The sequence below is a fragment of the Oreochromis niloticus genome, linkage group LG7 (genome assembly GCF_001858045.2).
Source record: "Oreochromis niloticus isolate F11D_XX linkage group LG7, O_niloticus_UMD_NMBU, whole genome shotgun sequence".
NCBI lineage: Eukaryota > Metazoa > Chordata > Actinopteri > Cichliformes > Cichlidae > Oreochromis > Oreochromis niloticus.
The window spans coordinates 18,376,203-18,397,030 of NC_031972.2; the positions used below are offsets into that span (position 1 = coordinate 18,376,203).

The following is a 20,828-nucleotide window of genomic DNA, read 5'->3' on the forward strand; positions in this document are numbered from 1 at the left end:
TTACCGAGCGAAGATGGGGTAGGAACCTTTCTATGTCGTTCATGTCTATACCGTCATCTTCTTCAAACTTGTTTTTGATCATCCTGTAAGAGAGGAACGGGTGAGATCAGGAGGTTGTATCATGCTATAAATTAAGGTGGTAAAGAGCAATCAAAACTGTTCCACCGGTGAGACAAAATAACTGAACATAAATAAATGTATAGTTTACCCTTCTCTGTCAATGTGTGGCAGGTGCTTTGGCGTTCCTCTGAAGTGTTTTCTGTGAAAATGGCTAAAGTCCAGCTTCTCTGGCTGCACGTCCCAGCCTGCACCTCTACAAGGAGGAGACAAAACAACAGTTAAGAGTCATGGAGAGTTTCTGCATAAGTGCATATGAGGGGAAATGCAGATCTTTAGCAGGTCTTGTGTGGGATAACCTGGACTTTATGTGGTTCACTTGCAGAGGAAAACTGCTACAAAGTTGCAAAAACCCATTTTAAAAATGATGTGGGACATTTTCTTTTTAATCAAATTCCTTAGAAATGATTTATTTGCCTTTTTACTTTGAAGATATAGATAGACATGGTGATATTTCTTGATTTCTTGTTACATCACCATCCTTAAAAGTTATCCTTCAAATTATTTTTTGTTTTTCAAAAGGCCTTAATTATACTTAGGTTTTCACTAAATCCAGATAAAACTTCACAAGCTTCACTTATGACAGCAACTGGTGTTCAAGAACCAGTTCTCTTGGGGGGGACGTGAGATTTTATATAATGAATGGCTTGCTTCTCTTAATATTTCAGGTTGTCATTGATTAATGTAATATATGTAATTTCTTTATTATGCCTGGTGTGTGAATCCAGATGTGTAAACATGTGAATTGTTTATTGATTGATTGATTGATATACCTTTATTAATTCCACAAGGGGAAATTTCATACCTATATGTCTGGCTCTATATGTGTATAAAATAATTTACACATTTCTGCATGTTTTATACTGTATAATTTATTATCTACTTGCAGGATCTCATTGCTAATGAGATCCTTAGTTTTTCCTATTAATCCATCATCTGATATACTATATATAATATACTATGTTGCCATATTTGACACACACACACACACAGCTTTTATCAGGAATGCATACTTGAATGAATCAGTGTGTTTTAATAAAACATTTAACCCTGTCACGCGTCTCCACCTGCGTGAGGAAAAAACTGCTTACATCATCCCACCGTGCCGCCTGCATCACTCACTGCATGCTCCGTTGTGCCAGCGTGGCCGGAAGTCGCTGCTGTGCAGATGTTACCATGGCAACCAGTCCTGCCTCCACTTTTAACTGATTTATGTCTCGCTCATTTCCTTTCTCTAATGTTTTGGCTTTTCCCCCCTCTTTCAAACGTCTAGCTCTTGTTTGAAAAACCTCTTGGACACACAGAAGCTGATTCACGCAGAGACGTCATTTATAATGAGTAACAGGATTTTGAGCACCGAGGCTAAACAGTCGAGCCTCCGGTAGCTCAAATGTATTTTAAATGTTTTTTTTCTCACTCGTGATTAAGGTTGAGTGAAGAGATACTTAGTTTGGAATGACAGCTGAACAGATTTGCTAAAGGTCAAGCTGAATGTTGAAACTACTGTCTTGGACTACAAAGATAAAACAGGTTAAAAACAGGACACTAATGGAGCTCAAATGCTAAACTGCAACTGTTGATCACAAGTGGAGAGGAAATTTTAAAGAAGTGAAAAGAGCAACCAAACAAATTTACAATATGCACCAAAGAGAGGAACAAACAATTGCTACGAGACTTTGCTGTCTACTGTCTGTCACATGACCATCCAAAAATTATATTCAGCAGACAGGTCTGTGAAACAGAAAGGTACCTACCCATGTGAGTCCATTGTGTTAGCAGCCCATATGTCTGTCCCCAGGATGTCAAAGGATCCCTCTCTGTTGCCATTCTAGTTAACACACAAGGACAAAGAAGAATGAATATTTTCAGCATGACTACAAAACACTTCTCCTCAATCCCATGTCCACATTACTCAACTTGTATGTAACATTTCACAAGCATCCTCCAAATCATTTGTTCCTCCAAAGGTATTCTAGAAAGACTACATTTGTAGCCTAGACTTTTCTGTGACTTAACCCCATAACCAACCATAACCAGAAGCAAAATACTCAACAAGCAAGGCCTTGTGTAGAGAATGAGCAGCTTCCTACTTTACATTCCGTCATTGTTAGCAGGGTTTAGAGCCTAAAATTCTGAAGCGTTCTGCTGTTAAAACTGAGACCCAGTTGACTACGGTTATATCCCCAACGAAAGGGAAATTGTTACTGTCAGGATTTTGAGCAGCTAATGTGGCTAATATGACCATTAGCTGTGACTGTATATCAATATGCCAGAACTATGTGAACATTTTAAACAGAAACTGTGGAAACATGAACACAGATTTGAAATCAGTAAAAAAGAGAAAGGAATCCATGTATGTTAATGTGTTTTCATTAAAAGACTGTGTCCTGTGGCACAAACTAAGCCTATCTGGCTTTTATGTTAGCATTACCCAACAGGACATGAGGAAAACTACAAACTCATCCTCTGCTCAGGCCAACCAAACCAAAGCTTTACTGACTCTTCCTTTGCCCTTGCCTTTTTATTGTTCTATCTCTCCACAGGGTTTCATAATTTGGCTCAGGACCTTTTCAGTCTGTACCATGATGGAACTGAAAACTTAACTTAACTCAACTGCAGTGGCAGAGAAACAAATGGTCATGGGCATTACATTATCATGTACTGTGTAACGCAGTGATCTCTGTTCAAAGCCCCCCGTGTTCCTGGTCTTATGTTTTGTAGGCATACAACTCACTGAAGGCTGTGTCTGCTCTGTAAGTAACTACTGCCTTCATTTTGCTGGACCAGCTGACAAATCAGAGCAAACCTGGCTTCTCAGGAGGGGCACTTAAAGAGGATGAATTGGAGCATTGAAGCATTTAAATCTGTTCTGACAGCACAGCACACAAATGACCATGGTATCAGGTTTTTGTTCATTTACTTTTATCTTGATTAAAGTCATGTTAGTGCAGCACTTTCAGAAAGTTAATCCAACTCAAAAGCAGACAAACCCATGTGTTTCTGTACCTTGGCAGAGCCTTTGTACTGGTTGTTGTGCCCCCTGCTGCCAGATCGTGAGCCAGATCCAGGTCTGGACCCTGAACTGGGCCTGGAACCTGTGCTGCCATTACTGCTGTGTTCCCATTCATCCTGTGGAGTTGGGAGAGTTAAAGAAAGAAATTATGGTCTTTGTTTTTGGTTTTCCATTTTTCCTCCTTTTTGCTCATGCTTTGTGCTCTAGATAGTCAATGTCAAAACCTGCTGAACATGGAAAATGGAAAAAGCTTGATCTCTGTTGCTTTCTCATTTTTTTACCATAAATAGTCACATTTCAGCTCTACCCTACTTTATTTTGTTAGATCATTCTAATCCATGCTGCTAAAAAGTCACCTCTGGAGAGCAACAATACTCAAAATCACCAAAATCTGCATTGTGAGAACGCACCAGAGTGACACACACAGACTCAGATTTAACAGACTAACTAGCTGGTAACTCATTTAGTATTTTTTAATAACTGGCTCTAGCGTCATAGTGTCCCATGACAGTCACTATGAACATGATTTCAAGGTAGAAAGTGTAGATGAATGACTAAAGGTTGGTGTTACAGAGCTCTTTCAATCATACACTGACGAGCTGACAGAGCCCAGAAAACTGACCGGCAGATACAGAACAGAGAGAAGGAAAACATGTGATTTAATCATTGTGGTGATCCAGTGACTAGAGGGTAAGTCAAAATGCAGCAGGTAGCAGACTGAAAGGCTGCACTGGGTTAAATTAGGACTATTTTCAGATCAGCAACTACCATGTGCAACGGTATACATCTGACATTGCCTAGGAGATGTGTTACAATAACTAAAGCTTTTGTATTATTGTTTTAGGCATCCAAATTATTTTGGTTGTTAGTGATTTAACATCTTTATATTAACGCAACAGCAGCATAATAACATTATGTTCAGCATAATGGTAAGCATAAAGGCGATCGACTGATAGGAGGCTACCTATCTGCAAGCAGTTGCAGTCTGAATTAGACTGAGTGCAATCAGACTTACACAGACTGTCAAAGGTCTGCAAATAATCTGGTTTTTCAAATGCAGACAGATGTGTTGCCATCAGTCTGAATAAGTCATTGTCAATGAGCTCAACTCAACTGGTTACCAGCTGGTTGCTGAATACAGCTGTAATAGGTAAATGTGAATTTCTGTCTATGTAAACAGAAACAGATATGTGATTTTTCACAATTTATCACTGTTAATTGTTACATTATCAGAAACAGATTGCGTGTAATTGCCAACTTGACCCCATTCAATCACTCGTAGCAAACTGATTCTATTTTATAGCAACAGTTATAGCACATATTAGCGACAGTGTCGATATGCTCATTTTCCAGCAAACAAAAAAATTAAAGTGAGGCAACTTATCTCATCTTACTGGATAAAACAAATATTGACAAAGTGTATGTCATCATGTATGTAATGTCATTTGCGGTGGACAAAACATGACAAGTCCCACTATATGTTATTGCAATGGTCAGCATCTTGCAAAATGTTAAAAATTGCAATAATATTGTATTGTGAGTCATATATTGTGATAATTTTCATATCTGGTGATCCCCACCTCTATTAGCAAAGATAGAGCTGTGAACAGACAAACACTCACTGGCTTAGATGTGCCTCGTCCTTGTGATGATGTCCAGCTACCATCTTTTTTATCATTGCAGTCATCTGTCCACTGAAGAAGAGAGAAAACAAAGTAGTTAGGTTCACAATTACGGCGTATTTAAAGTCTTATTAAAGCATATTAAAAGTTACTTTGAAGTTCTGCTTTTATAACTGGCTCAAAATTATGTTTCTGACCACATGTTAAAGCCTGGTGTATAGTTTGTGTAGCAGCCAATAAACTAGGTCAAAGAAGCTGAAGCAGCTAAAGGTGCAACTTCAACACTGCCATGCTTTCTTTGCATTATGGTTCTGTCACGCTACAATAAAAATAGGGACAGCAACTAAATAACCAATAATCTGTGGTTGTCCAGTGATTGGCCGTACATTGGTTGATCACATGGCACATGCACAGGTCACCCTGGTGGAAAGCAAGGCTTGCAAGTAATTGACTAATTGAATTGATCTAATTCATAAATGCAGATGGATTGCCAACATATTGCAATCAATCTTAATCTCTTTCAGTGAGATCATCTGCGATGTGTCTCTTTGCAATGGGGAACTCTATTCAGCTGGTTGCCAACTGGTTAGATTCTGTTGTGTTCGTATATAAGAGCAAGGCTGCTGAGCTTCTATGTCATATTGTAGTTAAATCACCGTCCTGAATCAGTCAAGTCACTATTTGAAGTCGAACTTCTAAATTTCTGTTTAAATGTCTGAGATTAGATGTGTTATTTTACTTTTCTTCAGTGCAAAACTGGCCGATAAAGTGGTGCCTCCACCAATCAGAGACAGTATTAAAGCAAGAGATGATACCGATCTATAAAGAACCTAAATCATTAAATGCCAAAACACTGTTGATACAAATAAAATGAGAGTAATCCTGCAGAAAACTGCGAATAAACATATTTCTTCATCAGAAAAGCTATATGACACATAGAGCATACCAAAAATGTAAGAGCCTTTGAGAATGTAGCTCTCACACAGTCATTTGTGAACTGAAACTCAGAACATAACCTGCTCCGGACCATATTATGTGTTTGGCATTAGTTACCATGGTAATCTAACTAGGTAAAAAGACAGCCACCTTCATGACAATGAATGCTCTGACATTAACCTCAAAATACACCCTAACCCAATAATCTATCTTCGTGGTACATCTCTGACGAATGCCCTTCCACTTTCTCTCTATTTACACAGTATTCATTACAACACTAATGGCAGCTGACACAAGGAGAAACCTTCCAGTCTTTTTTGGGAAGATAAAAAAAATCCACAGACATCACCAAGGCCTGGAATAATCAAATACAGTACTGCTAATGTAATACAGCTCTGACCTGGGGTACCTTGCAGCTACTGTCCAAGTCCAAGTCTCCATCTGCCTTTTCTCCCAGAAGCCCTTGCACTTGATACTCCAGCACATAGCTGTCGATAAAGCGCTCCAGCTCTTCTATCTCCTGCGAGCGTGTGCTCCCAGCCTCGGACGACGCAGACGCCACCGAAGAGCTCTCCATGGCAACGGGTGCAGTGATGGGTGGAGGGGGAGGAAGGGGAGGGAGGGAGAAAGGAAAGTGACCTGTGGGGAAACGAAGATCAAGAAATGGACAAGAGTAAGCTAAGCTCGACTTTGACATTGAGACAGGTGCGTGGACATCAGTCCAACAACCCAATACAGACAAAATGTTGAGTCAGTTGATCAAATATATCACGGGAGATTTACCTCAAATAATCACTGCTTGCAGCTCAGGAACAGTTAAACACATTTTTCTTACCTTTTCCACCTCAACTCCCTGACATTTGAAGAAGGTACACAGCCTCCCTGCTGTCAGCAAACACCCATACACGCAGTGCCTGCTTCCAACAAACTGTCCAACACACAAGACAGAAAACCTGTCTTCAAGTGGAGCTACAGCAGGCCCAGGCAGGCACTCAACTTATCAATCGAACTTTTGAAAAGTTGCTCCACAAGCCCTTTTAGCTGTCACCATTCACACACCTCTCGGTGTCAGTTTGTTTTCCCACCTTTACCTTGCTGTCTCTCTCCCTCTCTCTCCTGTCAGTGTTTTTGTGTGATCACCTGACCCCCGGCCAACAGGGAAGCAGCTTCCTGGCTGTCTGTCTATTGCTCCTAAGCTCCTTTACATCACGGCTTGATCACCAGCCATGCAAAGAGGATTTATGGCTGGAGCACGCAGAATGGTATCTGCTGAGCCCTTGGGTCTCGCTGGGGAGTCCTGTGCATTTGCAGCCAACAAGTCAGCTACAGAAAGTCTAAAGGCTTTGTTTTGGCTATGATGCAACAGCGCTGCCTAATGCTAGAGTAATGGGGAGTGGTATTTCCTAAACATAGTCTGCAATCTCTTTTTCCAAGATCAAATTTGATCTTACTAATTTCTCTAAACAAATTTGGAACAGTCAGCAAATAACATCAACAAGCTCCACTAGAAGATCAGACCTCAGGTTCTGAACTGTTGTTGAGAGACAGTAACCGGAATCTCCACAAACACTAGCAGCTCAACATGTTTTGCATCTGACCCACAGTCAGCACTGTAATCCATACGTGTCAATAATATAATCCACCATACATTAATACCAGGGCTTTGATTACCCTGGTGATTTGCAATTAGTAGGTTACAGAAGTATGCACACTCAAACCAAGTGTGTGTTCAGCAACACGGGACCTGCAAGTTTATGAATGCATGCATGTACAAGTATAAGCATCCCGTGGCACACCCATGCATATATCTACATATATGTTTGCATGCTTTCATATTTTCTCCAATCTCCGTATAGATGCAGTGATTCACTACTTGTTACCTCTGCCAAGGTACCTCTGTTTTCACTACTGCTTTCTGGTTTGTCTTTTTGTCTGTTAGCAGGATTATGCAAAAGTTGACAGGATGCTTTTTATGAGTGTAGGAAGAGAGGTGGGGCACATGGAAAGCAAGAACCTGTTAAACAATGGTGTCTGCCTTGCCAGCAGTGCAGTACCACTAAAGGGTTTAAAAAGGGGTCCATTTTGGTGCTTTTAACTTTTAAACCATATGTCTGAGTAAAATTAGTTTGCTTTAATCAAGCATAGTTCTTTCTTAATTAATTTTTAGCGATACTGGATCTTGTGTCACTTGCCACAATTATTGCCAATCATAATCACTGAGAAAGCTGCCTAACATGATGTAGGGTCACAGCTATCTCAGTCATGCTTGGTACATGGACTTGAGACCCCATTTTAAGGAAGCACAAACAATTCTGTGGCTTTCACCAATGGAGGGCTTTTTTCTAGTAGTTCAGTCCAGCTTTGGAAATATATTGTGACATTTATGATGAGATTGTTTGCAAACTTGCACACCATAAAAGGGTGCACTGTTGGCTTTAGTAAAGTTCTACAGAGTTTTACAAGTTTTCCCTGCGCTGTCTCTTTTCGTTGCCATTGCTGACTCAGAGACATTTGTTATCTTCATGGTATTTGGTGTATTTTAAGACTGAATCTAAAGTGAAATTCCAGCTATGTTCATCCCACTTTTTCCTACTCATATGCAGCCCAAAAAGGCGACAAATTTATCTAACAACCCAATCAATCAAAGTTGTGCCCCTCGCTATGCCCTCAGCCAAACCGGTAACAACCTGCTGCTTTTGGATACTCCCTGCTGGTCGCCACAGCGGGTATCTCTGCATATCTGACCTGTCAGATTTTTATGCCAGACGCTCTTCCTCATGCAACCCCAAAGGGATTTGTGTCTCCCACTGGTCTACCAGCAACCTTTCATGTGTCATGTGTTAATCGAATGTGTAAACCACTATATTACATGGACCCACTGTTTACGAAACATGGACAGAGCAAACTCACTTCAGACATTCAAAATTAATGGTAAATTAACTTATATATATTAAACTTATATAAGAGACACCTAATCAAAGTCTGAACTTAAATCCGATAATGGCATGACCTTAAACAGGTCATTCATGCTTGAAAACCCAGCAGTGTGACCAAATAAAAACTATTCTGCAAAGAAGAGTGGACCAAAATTCCTCCACATTGATATGAAACACTCAGTGCCAGTTATTACAAATGCTTTCTGCAGTTCTTGCTGTCAAGGGTGGTGCAACCAGTTATTAGGTTTAGGGCAGCTTTCTCCAACCCCCTGGCCACGGACCGGTACCGGTCTTAAGAGTCGTTTGGTACTGGGCTGCGTGAGTTGAGCCTTGGGTGTGAAATTTATGGTTTTCAGAGTTTTTATCGGTTTTCATCGTTATTTTTTTATCGTTAACTCCATTTCCCTGGGTCTCTTCCCCTGTGTTATGAATGCATCTCCTTTTTTTTGGTTTTATTTTGTTGTATTTATCCACGACAACTTAAAGGCCGGTCCGTGAAAAAATTGTCTGACATAAACCAGTCTGTGGCGCAAAAAAGGTTGGGGACCGCTGGTTTAGGGCACACACAAAGCGAGGAAGGTTTGGATATCTTCTGTCTCTTAATTAAAAAAAAATCATAATTGGAAAATTGCATTTAGTATTTTTTTTCACTTATCTTTGTCTATTATTAAAATTTGATAATCTGAAACATGTAAAAATGACAAAAGAAATCAAAACTAATTTTTTTTACAGCACTGCTTTTATTCACTCGAGCTATGAAGTTAAAAATATTGAGTCATAATACTTTTAACACAGTTTGAATAAGTAGAGCTGCAATCAGTAATAGTGTGAATGCAACAGTATGTTGATAGATGCATATTGGTAGTGGCTACAGTCCAGTCAGATGTCCTACTGTTGTCCTTGATATGTAGTGTGGGATTACTGCTTAAGGGTAAACAGCTGCCAGCAATTATTGACGCTTTGATTAATGCCAAATGCACGTAGCTCTCTGGGGGGGGGTTTTGCCTTGCTATCTATGACAATTTCTACAGTGCCTTTATGTGCTTTCTGTAGGGAATGAATGAATCAGCAGGTCCATCTAAATGGCATTAACTTCAGGATATAAAGCTTGTTCTGCATATCACAGGAGTAAGGCATCTGTGGAATGGGATGAAAGTCCACCCAGCAGTGTTTTGCAACACAACACTCTAAATCTGCAGTTCTGATTTGTTTCATGGCTACATTGACTAAAAATCAATGTTTTTCTCATGAAGGAAAAGTAAGTGTTTAGTCATAAAATCAAATCATGTGTAACAGTAAAAAAAGCCAAGGTTGCAGGAAAGAGGAAAAGGATAGGAGATTAAAGCAAGGATCTGCTCTTCACAAAGAAAAGGATACTACTGTATTTGGTTTATATGTGAGGAATAACAAATAAAGAAGCTCTGCAGGCTGGTGGCCCATCTTAGAGCTTTGACTAAACAGAGGAACTGACTCTGCAAGGTCAGGGACACAAATAGCATTGCAAGGCAGCTCAGATTCACCAAACACAGGTCTCATCTTCCCCATACACGCTAAGATCAATCAGTGATATGAGCTCTCAAATAACAAAAAGATGCAGACAATGATGAAATCATTGTGAAGCCCTGCTTGCATATTAACTTAATAGTAATGATCCCCCAGCCTTTCTATCTACGCTCACATGAAATGAGAAGGTTTCTGACATTTAAATAAGCTGCATTTTGCATCCACGCCTATCCTGACTCCTATGATACACGCATACTTTACAAACATCTTTAACTTGGCAGTAGGGAAGATCAATACAGTCACTTCAGCTACAGGGTGGGCACTAATGCCTATTTTTAACACAACATCCAATGTGACTTTTTCCTGACTTCATCCTTGTATCCTGACTTGTTTGTCTGAAATATTTGATGTATGAATTTTTGGACAATGACACAGTTTTTGTAATTTTTCCATCTGTAGACCACCACAGGGGATTTTTGACCAAACAATCAAGATGTGATTGAAGTGCAGACTTTTAGCTTTAATTCAAGGGGATTTACAAAAATAGCGTGTTGACTGTTTAGCCATTGAACAATTGACTGACAAGCAGTTTCATGGCCATGGCAGTTTCATACCTTTTCACTAGAACTCTCAATGAATGTCCAAAAAAATGTTGAAGCGAGTGAAAAAAAGCAAACTAAACCCATCAGAGAGATTGCAAAAACGTAGCCAAATCAACAATGTGGAAAATTGCCTGGGAAAAGGAAGACACAGGCCAGCTTAGCAAAACCAATAGGCCTGAAAGGCTACAGAAGCTAATTACAGCAGATGATTGAAGGATTCTTTCCTCGCCTAAGAAAAACAACTTCTCAGCTTCTTGCCAGGTCAAGAATACTCTAAAATAGATAGATGTATCACTGTGAGAGATGCTAAAATCTAAAAACAGAGGATTTGCAACAAGGTGCAAAACACTGGTTACACTCAAGAACAGGAAAGACACATTACATTTTGCCAGAAAACATCTAAGAGAGCTATGACCTTTCTGATAAGAGAAATTCTTTGTATAGATGAAACCAAGGTTGACCTGTAAAAGAATGATGGGAAGAGAAATGTATCGAGCAAGAAAGAAAGCTCACGAGCCACTGATTTGCAACAATGTCTTCCCCTCCTGGCGCAGGGGATTCAGTTAGATAAAAACTCAACACACCAGTTGTCGTCAACCCCACCGTTCACCGGGCGAAGCTTTAAAACTTTGCTGTTGTGTAATACTGTCAACTATTTGTTTAAATTACTTACTATAGCTATTCTAAAATAGATATGAACTACAGTGTGGCAAAAATTTTAGACTGCAGTCCAATAATGCATGTGCATCACCCAACAGGGTCACATGACCTGGACCAAGATAAGTAGTAAAAAATGGTTGGCAGACAGACGTGCATAAGCATTCGAGGTGCATATAAGTAGATAAGTGTCCAACACAATGAAGCTGAGCATTAGCCGGTCTAGAACTTTCCAGCTCTTTACTACAAGTCTGTGTAGTGTTGGATTGCGCCAGTGTGCAAACAGTCCAGTTAACGGTCCAGCACACTCAACTCATGTGTCCTGCCTCCTGCAAACTCCCTCACCGCACAGAGATTATCTCCAGTAGTGCAAACACATTTGAATCCACTTATTGCTGCTGTGTGCACCATGTAAGAAAGTATGAAATATCCTGACCCATGTCTCCAGAATTCAAGCAATTTTTTGCAGCGGTTGTTACACTGTGGAGTTTTTTTTATACCACCTGTGTCTGTAGTATTCATTTGCTTGTGGAATCAACACAGTATGACACACTCTCTCCTCCTTTCTCTATTCTCCTTTTCTGTCTTCTCAAACTACATTTTTCAGTCCCCTAACCCACAATGCTCTAACTCCTCCTCTGCTCCTTCCTGTCTCCACCCTTTCACTCCTTCTCCTCAATCCTAACAGCTGTTACAACAAAGAACTGCCTGCCATCCTGTCCAGCTTCCCCTCAAACTTCATTGCTAAGCTTGCCACTTAAGAAATTGCATATCAGTACACAACAATTGCAGACATCAAAGTCTCCTCCTAACCTTTCAGTTGAATCTAGACATGCCACATAATTTATTACTATCCATTGTCATTAGACGAGTAGTTCTGGCAGGTTGCGGTTAGGGTTAGGGACTATTTACCTGAGATGCTCTATGTTTTAGAGTCTCGCAGCTTGTTATCAGCCAAAAAATACACACATTATTACTTATTACAAAGCCTTTCCAACATGAATAATGGAGTAACAATGTGCGGTGAGAAGCTGGGTTATCTCAGGCAGTGACACTCCAGGCAAGCAGAGAAACATCAACCCTATAAAATGCAAAGCAGACTGTACCACAGCTGACCTCATAGACATCGATGCCCAAAGTCCAGCAGGGTTCAGGCTGATACTAAACTGGACAGACAGACAGACACAGCGTGGCACTGGACTGCACACTGTGCCTTTGTTTGAGGACCGATACAGATACTTTCTTCACTATGCATGTCCGTGATTGGATGTATCTCCGAAATCAGAGTGCAGATTTACACACAATTTAACATTATTTAATATACATGACTTTTCAATTAATGGACAAATATATGCAAAATTACAAGCGGAGTGGTGTATAAACACACACAAAAAAATCAATTTTGCTGCAGACACTCTAATCAATGTGTCTGATTAATGTCTGAATAACGAGAGAGTAACGTCACAACTAGTTTAGAAGTAAACCGTGGTCAAAAAGGAACGTTAAAGCATGGGTATATCCAAAAATTAAATTTTCTTAAATGAAAAAATATGCACAGGCAATACATATAATTAGTAACTAACGCTGCACAAAGTTAGCCTGTTGATATGTTAACACACTGCCAGGCCTACGGAATTAACTATTGAACAAACTGAATTATTGTTCCTAAAGCTTAAATTTGATTTGATATTTGCTGGATCTATGTTGAGCCTATTACATAAGGCTGATGCCTTTACCAGCATTTATACCTGTGCATGCTGTGCCTGTACCATGCTTTACCCCCAAGATGGAGCTTTTCTCTTCGAGTTGTTCCAGTCAATTCTAAAACTGGCGGCAGAAAAAGAAGATGGAAAATCCACAAAAAGGAAGAAACAATGGTACTGAACGGGCCAACCAGTCTTCCATTTCTGTCGAGGATCACACCAGGTTACGGTGTAGGTTTTTGTGGCTGGGGGAGGGGGGTTTTGGTTTCAGCGTACCTACAATGAAGATTTAACACATAAGCATAAACTCAATTTAAGTGTCAGAGTGCAGAACAGACTTTTTGGACTCCTTCACGTGATGTGCGTCACTCTCTTCGTGGATTTTACTCACTAAAAAGAAATCAGCTGTAATGGAAAGAACACAGCTTTTACTGTGTGAATACAGAAAAACAAGCCTAAACCATTCGGTGATTTGCAACCTTTGATATGGTTACACAACAACCAATCAGTAAGAACCATAATCCTCACAAGCCAAACGGAGCAGAACATGAGACCCCGTCTACCCAGTGGGACTCCAAGTCAATGTTCTCACCCCATGCAGTGAGAGCTGGTAATACGTCTAATCTGGTCTACTACTGACTGGCAGCTTAAGAAACTCACACTTGAGCTTAAATATAATTTGGAGTAGTCTATTCTTGAGAGCAGAAGAGCTGCGTGCCTTCTTTGACTCTAATCATTCAGCAGACATACTTGCTGTAATAGATGTATGCAAATAGGTTAAATGGAGCAACCACATACTTTGCTTAGGCTCAAGGGCTTTACAGTCAGCAAAGGGTACTAATAACACCTGTGTGCATATGGTTCAGCTCCATGAAACATTAACAGCCACTGAAGACACAGAGATTTAAAAATTCTGCCAGTGTGTAACGACAAATGGACAATTTTCTATCATAATACAGGACTCCACAACATGCTTCATTTATTTTATAAGTAAATGACAAATAAATCCTTTTAATACTGGATCTTATTTTGCATTCACTGGAACGGGAAGTACCAGGATGAGCCCTAGCAAACATGAACACTTTAAATATATCGCCTACAAAATGCAGATGAAAAAGTGTCACTGTTCACATTGCGTGCCACTCTCTGACAAAGCCGAGGGATAATAGTAAGCATTATGTGGCTGGCACCAATCAATCACAATTTCTCCAGCAACACTTTTTCTGCATAATGCGTCTCGGTAGTGAAACTTGAAATTCTATTTCATTTTCTTTTCAGCCATTTGACACACTTCAGAGAGTACGTCCCCTATATTTGTCCATCTTATGGTTTTCATACAAAGCCAAAAAAAGGACATTCTCAAACCTCTGTAAGCCTGAGAGGGGTGGCTTGTTGGTCAAGTTTGCAACGTTGGTAAGTAGTCAACCGCAGGATACCCCTGACAGGCATCGGGTAGTACAGCACCAAAACAGAGGCAGAAATCCTGTTACCAGAGCAACAGGTGGCAACAATCGAGAAAACTGCATTTATCGATCTATTATTGTTACTACTAAAAGATGCCATTGGATACAAGGGAATTGTCAGGGCTAAACAAGGGCAATATGCCTTTACATAGCTAAAAGTTGCAGTCATAACAATATAAAGACATAAATTTATGTGCGATAGGGAGCCTCGAGGCTAGACATTCAGCTTCAGTTATACTTGATGATGATGATCTTTGCTGATGGCTTCAGAGCACACTGGTAGCAATTAATCCCCACAGTTAACTCTGAAAATTAACTGGATGCTCAATGCCTTTCATTTGTCTGACTTCCTGCCCTCATTCATCTCCCCAGTGCTGGAAGAGTTTCTCCTCCACTAATTGTTGTGTTGAAAATGACCGCATTAAAGTTCACTCAAGAACAACTGATGTAAATCAGCTTAAGAGGTCATTCTTTTTTGGCGTTTTTTAAATATAGATTTTTTTTCTACAAAGATGCGCTCCACTGCAAAATCACACAGTCATTCTACAAAGATCAACTCTCTCCTAGCAGAGCTATTCAAGTCAAATGCTACGTATTCTTTCACGCTGCAATATAAGTTACATAAAACAAAATATAAAAATATTCAGTTTTTTCCCTCTTATGTGTACTTACAAGTGTGCGATTAGAACGACCTGAATCCAGTGGAAGAGACTAACAGAAAAAAGTGTGCACATGTCACACGAGAGGGGAGGTACAATGGTGTGTGTGTATACTTAAAACAATAGCCTCATTGTCCTCTTTTGTCCCTCTTTGTCCCTGTACTGACCAAACGGGAATGGACTGGGCATGTGCAGTACTGCAGAACTGCTGGGATTGAAGCTCCACATTGCTATGCTCTTCTGTCCGGACACACGAGCGTGGAGGTGTGACAAACAAATGAGGGCATGCTGACCTGCTCACAGGTTTCCTAACATGTATGGAGGGTAGATAACAGTCCTGAGACCTCAAAGGTGAACAGCAACCAAAAGTCAAAAGACAGGCACAAAGGTGAGTGTTCAACAGAGCTGTGGTTATTATTGGTCAGGGCTGAGATGATGACAAAACTGCTGACAAAAAGATCAACCACACAAACAACACAACTAGTAGCAGCACAATGGCTTACTGCAAAAACAGAGTATATAACATGTTGGAGCTCCGTCATCTCTCACAGAACTGCTGTATGTTTCTCTGATTCATCAACCGTGTAATCACTCTATCCTCACTTTCTCATTTTCCACTCACTCATCCGTTCCAGAGAAGCAATGTAATGAGGAGCAGCCCCCACTGAAACAAGGCTAGATCTCTGCTTCACAGCCTGACTCAGGATGATCCATTTTTGTGCAGGCAGCTCCCACTCTCTCCGTAACATTGCTGCTATATTTGCACCTCCTCCACACTCTTCAAAGCGCTACACGCACATACAGGGAACCAGGTCTACATCATGACCCTAAACACCAGCTCATTTTCTAATGCTTACGTTGACATACAACACAGAGGTAAGAGTTACCTGCTGCTATGGAAATTAACCCTGGCATCACTGGTGAGATCGGCCTTTCATTATTGTCTTTTCTCTTTTTTTGTCCCTGTATGGTCTCCCAGGACAGAGTTCACAATAACGATCGTTCATCACGTTAATGCAGGATTCGCATGCGCCATGACAACAGATCACAGGGGGTGATGATGGTGCACTGACTCTTAGATTAGTATGAATGAAACTTTTTTTCAGGCCACATTTACACATCAGCAAAACTCAGTTTTATATTAATGTGAGAGCAATCTAACTACACAACATATCACAAAGTGAAAAAGCAACTGGATGGATATTTCTAATATTTCCTCACTGTAGCAATGTGTATTAAGAATCCACAGTATCCTTTATTGAGCATATGTGGGGCACATAGTGTATCAGATGTTTCTTTTTCTTGATCAGCTATTTGATGATAGTAATATAGGCATATTATCAAAGTTCAATTTCATACATATCCTTGAATTCCCTGGAACTGTAGGCAAATCTCAACCAAGTATGTCTTTGCTCATGTACTATCAGATCATGGCCAAATCATAATTGACTGAACTATCTTCACAACAGCTAAATGTTACCAAATGGGTGGACTTTACATTAGCTAAAAGGAACATGGTCTAAATGTCTCTCTACAATATGTACAGAATGAGAAAGTGGCTGAACCTGACTGACCACTTGGCATTCTAATGAAATAGCATATGTCTCCTGAGTGATCACAGTAATGTGACAAGGTAAATACACTGCAGAGACATCCTTTCATCACTGCAGACAATCTTTTTTAAAATTCTCTATTAATAATACCACCTGTATAATGCAATCATGCAAAATAGGTCTAGCTTCTAGGTCTGCATTAAAAAGGTTAGCTTTTTCTCTGCTTTTTGACTTGTAGCAGCATGCAAACATTCCTTAAATCACTAAAGTCACTCTGATCCGATCAGTCCCCAAACAGCTGGAATCCCAGGAATGCCATGCGCAAACTTCACCGAAGTGTGAGCTAAAGAGCAACAGTCAGGTCGGCTAGGGATCAAAATATTAAGTCTGCCAAGTTTTCTCATTAACGACTGCATGATTAATGAATAACATGTAACACATTCATCATTGGAGTATGAGCTAATGTTTATGTTAAAATATATTTAGACAGAAGTTCCAAATCTGTCAGAAATGTTGATCTGCCTCTGTCCTGCCACAGTCGCAGCTGTGATGATCCACTCTTTGTTGTGAGGGTCAACAGCTGAGACAGTGTGCTGCTCTGCAGCTAGCTCAGCACAGCTGATTGACTTTAACGCTTTAAGCGACTGTTCCCATCATTCTTGTCAAGCAAGTATGACGCAACGTTACAGAAACCGAAGGAACACTAACAACCTGTGCCACTATAGCTTAAGCTATTTTTTTTTTATTTAGCATTTATAACCACGCCCATGCTGTCTGTGATGCTAGTACCGTGTGTACCAGGGTCAGTGAACAGATACATGACGGTTCGTTTACGCCAGAGGTTTTGAAACAGCTGCACACCATTGTCCCTGTTAAGGTAACAAAGCCACATCTGGGGGCACTTCCACGCCCTGGTGTGTGTGTCTGTGTGTCTGCGTGTGCCCGCGTATCGCCGGTAACAATGGTGACGCAAGCTTTGCGGCTAACCAGCCGGCTAGCGTTAGCCCTTAGGAGCAGTAACCGAAAGGCTATAAATTACAAATTCAAACAAGTCTCCGTCAACTCTGTCGTATCAACAAGTCTGCTGGTGGAGGCTTAACCAATCCCAGCATAACCAAGTCACTCACTGAGACAACTCGCAGCAAATCCAGCGCATCTCTTAAAACTGTTATCTGGTTACAACGGTTGAAACGCTCCAACCGAAAAACACCTTCAGTTGTCTTAAAACGAAATAAATCCTCACCCGAAGTGAAATGCGAACTCCTGGCGAACCTGGGGTCGCCTCCAGAGATTAAATCCGCCGTGTCATGGGTGTGTTTCTCTAAAAGAAAGCGAGGGGGGAAGAGGATTAGCTATCCAGTGGCAACTCCGACGTCCCACACTAAGGGAAAAGGGAATGCAGGAATGTGACGTTCAGTCCGGTCTGCTGGCATCATTGACACGTGCACTCAAGAGCGGAGCACTGTGGGAAATAGAGTGCAGTTAAGTAACAGATTGTTACGGGCTTATTACTAGCGTATTAGTCGTTATCCACAATTTCCATACCCAGTGAATCTCTGTGCTACTTACAGAAAACATATAACCCTTAAATTATTACAGCCCTTAGATATAACAATTGAAGTTTGGTTCCAACACTGCAAAAAAGTAAGTTCTTTGAGTTAAGATTGTGGGTTATTCCATCAAAGTTTCAAATTTTTATGTCATGTTATGTTACGTCAAATCTGGAAATAACATCTCGAATCTTTGAGTTATTAAGTCAGAATTTCCAGATAATTACTCACAACTAACATAAACTTTCAATAGACCAAATTTTTATTTTTATTTTTAATTGTTGTTTATTTATTTTCCCCCAGTGGCATACATTAACCTCCTATAAATGTCCTATAAATGTTTTAATTATTATATAATTACTTTTAGAGAATTATTTTAACCAGGGTAATTGATGATCCAAAAATATATATATATATACACACATCTAACAGAGGTAAATCACTGCTACTACCTAATTCTGTTAATAAAAATACAAATAGCATTCTGATTTTTTTTTCAGATTTGTTTTTTTAGTTATTAATACAAAAAAATCTTTTAAATTGGCCATATTATGCACATCATTATTTATTTAGCACGGTCCACTAAAATAGGTTTACATGCTACACTGTTCAAAATAAATTCCAGTTACTTTTTTTACATAACACTAAATTTCACTCTCTTTAAGGCTACCCTCCCAGTCTGCTCTCAGTGGTCAGTTAGCCATACAAAAATAAGTCACTGGTCACCTATTTTACTTTATAGTTGGTGCTGGATTCAATCAAAGAGCAAGGGATACCCACTGAATGAGTTCTGGGCATGCTGAATTCTTCTGTGGTGGGTTGTTTTGCTTTGTGAATCCAATACTTGCCTGTTCCAGAAGAAATTCTGTTCTGTAATTAGTTCGGGTGGCCCAGTGCGGACACCTAAAATAACTGCCATCCAAAAAAAACCCAAACTGATAATCGCACAGTTTATATACTTCTAAGTTCAACCCTCTATGCTCAACCAGAATTGGATCGGGGACAGGACAGACTCCCGTAAAAGCTGTTTTGTTACACAGTGCACAATGCTTTCAGATAATGGCTTAACCATTTCTGTAATTACTTGCATGCTGAACTTTTGTTCCTCAGAGTTGTTTGTTCGTCTATCAACAACATACCCAAAAAGCCACCCTGACAAATTTTTGGTTAAACTTTCAGAGCGCTGGAAATGAAACAAGACGAAAGAAGGATTCTGTTATAATTGAGTCAAGATCCAACTCTTTTTTTAAACTGAGAAATTTGGCAAAATATGTTCTCTTTTCTTAACTTGTATCTTCTGGGAATGTTAAACAAAGGCCGGGTGATTTTAACCAACACAGACTATGATTTTTAGCCTTACAAGTTCCAAATGGCCCCAGGGTCAAATGATCAAAGCTAAAGGTGACATTAGGCTCATTCGCTCACTAAGGGTTTTCCTTTTGCTTTGGGGATGGTGCCATTAAATGAATATAATAAACAGGGACTTTAGCTCTGCAGTTGCAGGAAGTGGGCGAAGACTCTTGTATTTGCTCTTGCAGCGAGCAACAGAGCAGCTTTTAGTTAGAGAAGGGACCGTTAGGCTGCTGCTTTCTCCTTTTTGGTTGTTAGGTAAGCATCATGCAAATGTATCACACAGTGAGGAAGATAAGCACTGAAGAAAGTCTAGCCCTGCAGAAAAAGGTGTTTCAGGCTGTCGAGCGGCACGGTTTTCTGCCAGAGAGAATTACTCAATTTGAAGTGGACTTTGAAACTTTGCAGCCCTCCAACAAAAACAGTTACATAAGACACCAAAGCAACAAAGGAAGAGTAAATAAGCATTATAATACTCTAAAGAATCCCCCTTTTGTTTCTCAACTTGTTAGAAGCGCATAAATAAATTAAATAAGAGCAGAATACACATTTAATGTAACCACAAACTGAATAAACTCAGTGCAGATACATTTCTATTACAGTTTAACAAGCTAGTGCATTAGGATTAGTGGTGATTTTAAAAGCTGGTGAAATTTTTTATTATGGGGTCACAAAAGAGAGTGGCACCATTTGTTCATTACCTGAACAGGAGTAGTATGATAGTCCTGAGAGTTACTGTCAGTGCAAGTTATTATAGTGTAACACTGCAGTTATTCTGGTTGCCAATAAATCACCTGCTAAGTCCAAAGCAGAACAAAAGAACTGCAGGTTGCAGCTGATCAGGCTCTTAACTATGAGTTTTCCAAATCATATAAAAATATTCAAAAGCTAATTTTGGCCATTTCATGAAGTTGTGTTGATTGTGGCTCATAGAAATGGATCAAATTAGAACTTCATGTGTTTTAATGGCGTGAGGTCAATCACAATACCCTACTATTGAATATCTCTTATAGCCAATATAGTGACTTTACCTGTTAAAGATTCTGTACCAATTTCAGGGTGTCTGACACCTTTTTATTTATTTTACTCAATAAATAAGTAAAGGAGATTGTAGAAGGTGGATATTTACTCATTTAATACCTTTTTTTGTTCCGAAACACATTG

At 39.9% G+C, this 20,828-nt stretch overlaps 1 protein-coding gene across 3 annotated transcripts in view; it reads right to left on the reverse strand.

Moving 5' to 3' along the window:
• Nucleotides 1-18,215, reverse strand: part of ctif (CBP80/20-dependent translation initiation factor) — a 60,856-nt gene extending 42,641 nt beyond the window's left edge. The window contains exons 1-7 of one of the 3 annotated variants that reach the window (XM_005456285.4): nucleotides 18,008-18,215; nucleotides 6,098-6,327; nucleotides 4,753-4,824; nucleotides 3,124-3,246; nucleotides 1,872-1,945; nucleotides 209-313; nucleotides 5-83 (exon numbers count right to left, since the gene is read on the reverse strand). In XM_005456285.4, the coding sequence (XP_005456342.1) occupies nucleotides 5-83; nucleotides 209-313; nucleotides 1,872-1,945; nucleotides 3,124-3,246; nucleotides 4,753-4,824; nucleotides 6,098-6,265 (621 nt within the window). In that variant the 5' untranslated portion in view covers nucleotides 6,266-6,327; nucleotides 18,008-18,215. Of the gene's footprint in view, nucleotides 1-4; nucleotides 84-208; nucleotides 314-1,871; nucleotides 1,946-3,123; nucleotides 3,247-4,752; nucleotides 4,825-6,088; nucleotides 6,328-18,007 lie in introns of all 3 variants that reach the window. The other 2 variants (XM_005456284.4, XM_005456286.4) reach the window with 2 other exon arrangements.
• Between the last annotated feature and the right edge of the window lie 2,613 nt (nucleotides 18,216-20,828).